The sequence below is a fragment of the Beta vulgaris genome, chromosome 2 (assembly GCF_026745355.1).
Source record: "Beta vulgaris subsp. vulgaris cultivar EL10 chromosome 2, EL10.2, whole genome shotgun sequence".
In the NCBI taxonomy this organism is placed as follows: Eukaryota; Viridiplantae; Streptophyta; class Magnoliopsida; order Caryophyllales; family Amaranthaceae; genus Beta; species Beta vulgaris.
Window position 1 is genome coordinate 46,469,151 of NC_079203.1, and position 6,966 is coordinate 46,476,116.

The window sequence follows — 6,966 nt, forward strand, 5'->3', positions numbered from 1 at the left end:
AGTGAGATGGGTAATATTGAAGAAGAAAAAGTGGTAAAACTAATAGTGAAATCAGGAGATCTTGCTGATTTTGGTGTGTCGTATGTGTTGGGTGTACATACTCCACTTGCGAAGTTATATTCATTTTACGCTACACACGTAGGGGTGGACCCGATGACCTCTACCTCATGTGTAGGGGTCAGTTCTTAAAACCGGACACAAATTCCTTTGTTTACGGGTTTGATGACACTGAGCTCGTGCTAGCTTATTCAAAGGTAACTATGTGAAAGAAGTTATATTATGTAGTTTGTTTGAAAAAAAAATTTTGTTTTTATTATGTGAAAGAATTATTAATATGTTAGTAAGTAGTAGGCATGTTGAACTTCAAAAGTTTGCAACCTAGTATTCATAATATATAAATAACATATATGAGGTCCAGTTCAAGATTGAAAGTTTGCAACCTAGTTTTCATAATATAAAAATAACATATATGAGGTCCAGTTCAAGATTAAAAGTTTGCAACCTAGTATTCATAATATATAAATAACATATATGAAGTCCAGTTCAAGTTTAAAAGTTTGCAACCTAGTATTCATAATATATACATAACATATATGAAGTCCAGTTCAAGATTAAAAGTTTGCAACCTAGTATTCATAATATATACATAACATATATGAGGTCCAATTCAAGATTGAAAGTTTGCAACGTAGTTTTCATAATATATAAATAACATATATGAGGTCCAGTTCTTCACACAAGAACAAAATCAAACTTCATTCCCAGTTCTTCACACATATTATTTAGGCTATTACAATCAACTTAATAACCAACCATGATTACATCAGTCACACCATCAAAGTTTCACATATCCCACTCATATTAAATCAACAATTTATGAGATGAGGAAAGATTCTAAACATTCGTATATACAAATCCTTCAAATAGCCAAATAATTTTGACCAACTTAACCATCTATCAATCCTTCAGCTTCTTTCCTAAGGGTTTAAGGGTTTTATAGTTTATAGTTTATAGTTTATAGTGCACTACTACCACATATCAAACAATCAAATTACCATACTCATACATATACTACTCATGATTTTTAGCGTATTAATTCATTATTCTCATACTATTTCCTTACCCCAAATATACGATTGGCGTGAACTCCCTTAAATCCTTTAGCAACAGCACATCCAATTTCACGACAATCGCTCCAATCTCCCGATCTCCGCACATTCTCAAATACCCGAGCATGCATATACAACCCCCATTAGTGCTTTTAAATATTACTAATATTTACTAATATTGCATTGATCTAATAATAAAACCTTACCGCAAATGTAGGATCGATCATAAAACGTATACTAGAGTTTCCAAATTTCCTCCGCCACATGCGCGTATACATTGCACCAGCCACCCTTACGTACTGCATTCAAAGTTGCTTCCTTTACAAATTAATATCGTTTTTATTTACAAATTATTTAACAAGCATATGAACTTACATTCTCGTGAACGCATTGTGTGCCACCAAGCACTGTCTTGCATTCTTCTAAGGTAGCAACCAATGTCCCACATTTTACCATTACGACTTCTTCCCTGAAACCATCAAACCATCAAATACACATCAATGTTACTATAAAAACCTGTGTACTACTTGATAAAATAGAGAAACTTACGCATTGGCGTCCGGTTTTTCATCATAAATAAACTTCATTAGCTTTGACTTGAAGTTTGGATACTCTCTAGGTATAAGTTGAACATTAAATTCCTTATCACGTATCCTTGCACTGGCTCTTGTAACCCGCTTCCTCCTACTCTTCTTCACTTTTGATGATCCTTTTGTTCGCGACAAGCTTCCTAAGCTTCCTGATATGGTTTCCAAGTTTCCCGCCGCAGAGCTTTCAGGACCTAAATTGTCTCCAACAACAGGGGGATCGAATGCAAATCCCCACTCATACCTCGATGTACTAGGTCCACCATCACAATCACCATCATCACTCAACATTTTTATCCGTTGACTCACCAACTTTATCACCCTACTTAAAGACGAACTTGCTGCTGCACTTCCTACACCATGCACCACTGCCTTTCCTTCCTCCTCCCATACCACCACTGCTTCCACTGCCATCTTGCCTTCCTCCACTGCCTTCACTTCCTCCTCCCAGACCACCACTTACTCCCACACCACCAACACTGCCTTCCTCCCCTCCCAGACCACCATTTTCTCCAACACCACCACTGCCACCCACACCACCACTGCCTCCCACACCTCCCATACCACCACTGCCACCCACACCACCACTACCTCCCACACCTCCCATACCACCACTGCCTCCCACACCACCACTGCCTCCCACACCACCACTGCCTCCCACATCTCCCATACCACCACTGCCTCCCACACCTCCCATACCACTTTCACTTCCTCCACCACATTCATCTTCACCTTCAACACCTTCACATACAACATGATATAGTTGCTCAACATTTCATAAACACGCATAATAAGCAGGTTTCATAAACACGCATAAGAAGCTATGTACATAATAAACACGCATAATAAACACGCATAACATATATGAGGTCCAGTTCAAGATTAAAAGTTTGCAACCTAGTATTCATAATATATAAATAACATATATGAGGTCCAGTTCAAGATTGAAAGTTTGCAACGTAGTTTTCATAATATATAAATAACATATATGAGGTCCAGTTCAAGATTAAAAGTTTGCAACCTAGTATTCATAATATATAAATAACATATATGAGGTCCAATTCAAGATTAAAAGTTTGCAACCTAGTATTCATAATATATAAATAACATATATGAGGTCCAGTTCAAGATTAAAAGTTTGCAACCTAGTATTCATAATATGTAAATAACATATATGAGGTCCAGTTCAAGATTAAAAGTTTGCAACCTAGTATTCATAATATATAAATAACATATATGAGGTCCAGTTGAAGATTAAAATAAAAAATTATGTTATTGTTATTCATAAAACCTCGACATTCTTCAACACGTTTCTTCTGCATTTTGCGCTGATAAGGGTTAAGCTTGTCCCTTGGCCCTCTTCGGCGATTACGACTTGGGCCGTGATCGGAATCCGAATCCATATTATCATCAAATGCATTACGATTACGGTGCAATGGAGTAATTTCCAATCCCATTCCACTCAACACAAGAGCAGCAATCTGGTCATCATTATTACAAACTTTTGTAATGTACAACTTACAAATTTTAAAGTTTAAAATGCTCAACAGTAACAATAAGTTACTACCTCGTAAGACATGCATTGAGGTCCCATCGTGTCTCTCGCAACTAACGGATGTTTCTCACCGTACGCCAAGTCAATGCACTAATGACAAGATATAAGTTAGGATATTTTAACTAATATGTAACATACAACAAACCATAATTCATACCCCAATATTCCCATAATCTCCCTTCCCACTTTGTCGATCAGCTTCTTTCGCTTCAGTCACATCTTTCGCAGACCACGCTTTTAACCTCGGAAATAATCCCCAACGCACAGGAGGACGATGCAATCGATCAAGGTACATAATCTATATCAATTTTGAAACACAATAAAATATTCTATCATCATCTACAAACATACATATCCAAATATAATAAATACACAATATAATAAATACACAAATATAATATATCACTAACCGCAAGAAAATACGTGCAACCTCCACAACCTTTCGCATACCCTTCCCTGTAAAACTTTTCTGCAAAGTGACGCGCATGTACTAATAACTTATCCAATACAAGCGACGCCCAATCATATTTGTGAGCATCCACGGCCAATGTTGATGCAACCACTAAGTCACTCTCTAACCTTCTACATGTTGTTGGGCACAAAAAATCACACAAAGCAAGCATCAAGAATGCAGTCTTGAATTCAACTTCATCCTCCGAATGACTTATCCCCTCAACCTTCTCAATTACCTTTACCATAGGAATACCAACTGAGGAACCATACTTCTGCTGTATTTCTAGTACTGCCCTCTTAACATTTTCATTTCGTGCTACAAGTGGAACTCTTTTCGGTCCATGAGGTATACCTAATACCCAATGCACCTGTCGCTTATCCATAGGGTACTCTATCTCCCCCGGGAACATTATCACATTCCTACAAGTGTCTACCAATGTCATCAACAATAGCAAAAATTCCGTGGTAATCTCTTCCCCCTCAAATAAAGTAATCCCTCAAAACCCATGTCTCTAACCCATTGCCTTTTCATCTCACAAAAACCACCAATAATTTTACCTAAGGTCTCAACCCTACAGTTTACATTTGCTTGCGCCCCTTTACACTTAGCTAGTTGTGTTTTCAGCACTTCACCGCGCGACTTCACTTCACCGCCTACAGATTTTTCTATACCCTGCAAACCCAATTTTATAACACTTTATATCACTTTTGCATCATATTAACAAGCTATGTTATACCAACAAAACATCGCAAATATTTTAACTCACTCTGAATATCTCTGGACTCAATACAAGTTTTTTATCTACCACTTTTTTACGCTTTCCACCCTGCATACATACATGTTTTTAATATCATTACAACCTTCATGATTTGTTCTATTCATATTTTTTATTACCTGCTTCCCAACTCCATCGTCCCTTAAGCTCTTACGCTTCTTCTTCGATTTATATTTCCTACCACCTTCCTGCTGCTGTCAAATTTTCCGAGTTATGTCTCAAAATTTCACCAAAATCAACAAATCACCATTTATCAATTACATTACCTCCAAACATTCAGCTTCTGAAACATACTCCCTATCACTCGACCTTCCACCACTCTTCCTCATTATCTCTATATTACAATTATACAATTATATCCTAAACATGATAACATTAAACGAAACCCTAAATTTCCTACAATTCACAACATTCACAACACAAACAATTGCAACCCAAAAACAGATCAAATAATTGCAACACAAACCATTCAAGTATTTAAAGAAACGAAAAACAGATCAAAACATGATCAAAGTGCTGTCAAAAACACAAACGAAGGTTTCTGATGATTTTTGATGAATTTTTGAATACATCATCTACACACATTTGAATCATCTACATTTTTCGTACAAATAACAAAATATTTAAACAAATTTAAGCTGAAAAACAAACAAAAACATCACAGAAATTTCTACAACCAACTACCACTACCAATTTCTAATCATATCAACAATTTAACCTAAAATATTCAAATTACATATATATAAACCTTCAACGAAAACAGAAATTACCTCAATTGCAACTTTTCTTCTTCAACCTTGAATCAATGTAAGTCATTCGCAATTTCGAAATTTCTCAATTGGACAACCTTCCTCCACGTTTTTGACAGCACTTTCTACACCATCGCTTTGTTGATGATAGAAGATTTGAACACTTCACTTCTTATTTCATGATTTCGCATGTAAATTTTGGTTCTTTTTTTCTTTTTTGGTTCTTTCTTTCTTTCGGACTTTCTTTCGTACTCTCAAACTCTTTTTTTCTCTGTTTTCCGTTTCTTTTTTTTTAAACCCAAAAACTAATAAATTCAGGTTGTTCTTTTTAGGGGAGGACTGTAGCATGGGAAATTACTAAATTGCCCCGGTTATGGGCAACTGCTGCCCAATACCTGTTATGGGTATATCAGCTCTCCTGGACTTAGCGCTTTGTGGTCTATTCACTTTTAATTCACTGGACTCACCCTTATGGGCTGATTACACAATCATGCACTGAACTCACCGTGTGTGGTTAGTCTGGTTACTACACCAGTGAGCAACTTCGAGCAATTTTATAAATACTTATGTGTAGTGCCCATGACCTAAACATCTAATATGAAAATTTTCATCCAACTTGGAAAGCTCAATATCAAGGTTGTAGCGAAAAAATGACTCTCATTCTCGAAGTAATGGAGTCACAAGATCTTTGAATTTGGCATTCTTTTTTACGGAATTCCAGATTTGTGTAATGATCACAGTGTCATTACTGTTCTCTTGTTTTTGATGATGTCTTACACATTCGGGATCCATCGGTTAATTTTACGGTAAACAAAACAGCAAAATAACATGGATATTAGCTAACTAGTGGTGCGTATTCTCAATGGATTGCTTTTATTCAAGGTTTTACCTTTCCACAAACTGATAAACAAAGATTATTTGTTAATCGTCATGCAGCCGTGCGCAAGGATATTGAGCTTGCGTTTGGAGTTTCACAATCGAGATTTGTTATTTTACGCAACTCAAACCATCACTTGCTTCGTATGGAGACCTATCGAGCAATATTACGGTTGCTTGCATCATCATATGCATAACATGATAATTGAAAATGAGCGAGTATCATATATTCAGTATGCGGACACCACATAAATCAATGAAGATCGACCTCGAAGTAGGGGATAATGCAAGTGCATCAACAAATATTGAGGCGTCATTTGAATACAACAATGAACGTCCTTTTGATATGCATTGATACTTGGCTACAAGGGTTGCAATATGCGATAAGCTGGCCCACATCTCTCTTAAATCAATTTCAATTGAGCACTGGCAATAATATTATCGCAATAATGAAGAGTAGTCTTGATATCTGGAGGAAATTATTTGTTACTTATTTTAACTTTTCTTTTATTCAATAACTTTAAGTAGTTTGTAGTAGTAGTTATATATAATTTCATGTCAAATTGTTGTTTCATTCTCATGTTGTTAAATATGTAATCCATACCTTTTACTTAAATTTGTGAAATTAAATAAAAATTGCACTAGTAAATAATCGCAATTGATCACTTAGTTTTTCTAACAAAATTAATAACTACACAAAATAATTGTAATTGTAATTTGCTATAATATGTTACAATTTTACAAATATTAAAAGATACTCCGTATAAATAATGTATTGATGAAGGAGAGAAAGTGATGATGTTTTCTTTAGTCATGAGTTGGGTATATTTGTCAAAATGGGTCATGATAAATTATCAGCTT

General features: G+C 35.7%; 2 protein-coding genes across 2 annotated transcripts; both read right to left on the bottom strand.

The window, feature by feature from the left end:
* Nucleotides 1-1,282: 1,282 nt before the first annotated feature.
* LOC130590625 (uncharacterized) lies at nucleotides 1,283-2,051 on the bottom strand. Its single transcript, XM_057393110.1, has 3 exons — nucleotides 1,659-2,051; nucleotides 1,485-1,578; nucleotides 1,283-1,408 (listed from the first exon to the last, which is right to left on the bottom strand). Exons 1-3 carry the CDS (start codon nucleotides 1,985-1,987, stop codon nucleotides 1,298-1,300), a joined length of 534 nt encoding a protein of 177 aa, XP_057249093.1. The 5' UTR covers nucleotides 1,988-2,051; the 3' UTR covers nucleotides 1,283-1,297.
* LOC104884830 (uncharacterized) lies at nucleotides 2,019-4,821 on the bottom strand. Its single transcript, XM_057393021.1, has 7 exons — nucleotides 4,747-4,821; nucleotides 4,600-4,674; nucleotides 3,662-4,377; nucleotides 3,409-3,549; nucleotides 3,264-3,341; nucleotides 2,988-3,177; nucleotides 2,019-2,437 (listed from the first exon to the last, which is right to left on the bottom strand). The coding sequence occupies exons 3-7, from the start codon at nucleotides 4,145-4,147 to the stop codon at nucleotides 2,019-2,021; spliced, it is 1,314 nt and encodes a 437-aa protein (XP_057249004.1). The 5' UTR covers nucleotides 4,148-4,377; nucleotides 4,600-4,674; nucleotides 4,747-4,821.
* Between the last annotated feature and the right edge of the window lie 2,145 nt (nucleotides 4,822-6,966).

Bases quoted from the DNA above. Each gene is read 5' to 3' on its own strand.
- LOC130590625 (XM_057393110.1), bottom strand. From the start codon at position 1,987: ATGTTGAGTGATGATGGTGATTGTGATGGTGGACCTAGTACATCGAGG. The intron at 1,579-1,658 runs GTAAGTTTCTCT...TGATGGTTTCAG, and splicing joins GAAAAACCGGACGCCAATGC to GGAAGAAGTCGTAATGGTAA. The intron at 1,409-1,484 runs GTAAGTTCATAT...CTTTGAATGCAG, and splicing joins CACAATGCGTTCACGAGAAT to TACGTAAGGGTGGCTGGTGC.
- LOC104884830 (XM_057393021.1), bottom strand. From the start codon at position 4,147: ATGACATTGGTAGACACTTGTAGGAATGTGATAATGTTCCCGGGGGAG. The intron at 3,342-3,408 runs GTATGAATTATG...TCTTGTCATTAG, and splicing joins GAGATTATGGGAATATTGGG to TGCATTGACTTGGCGTACGG. The intron at 2,438-2,987 runs GTTTTATGAATA...TTGTATGTGAAG, and splicing joins ACGTGTTGAAGAATGTCGAG to GTGTTGAAGGTGAAGATGAA.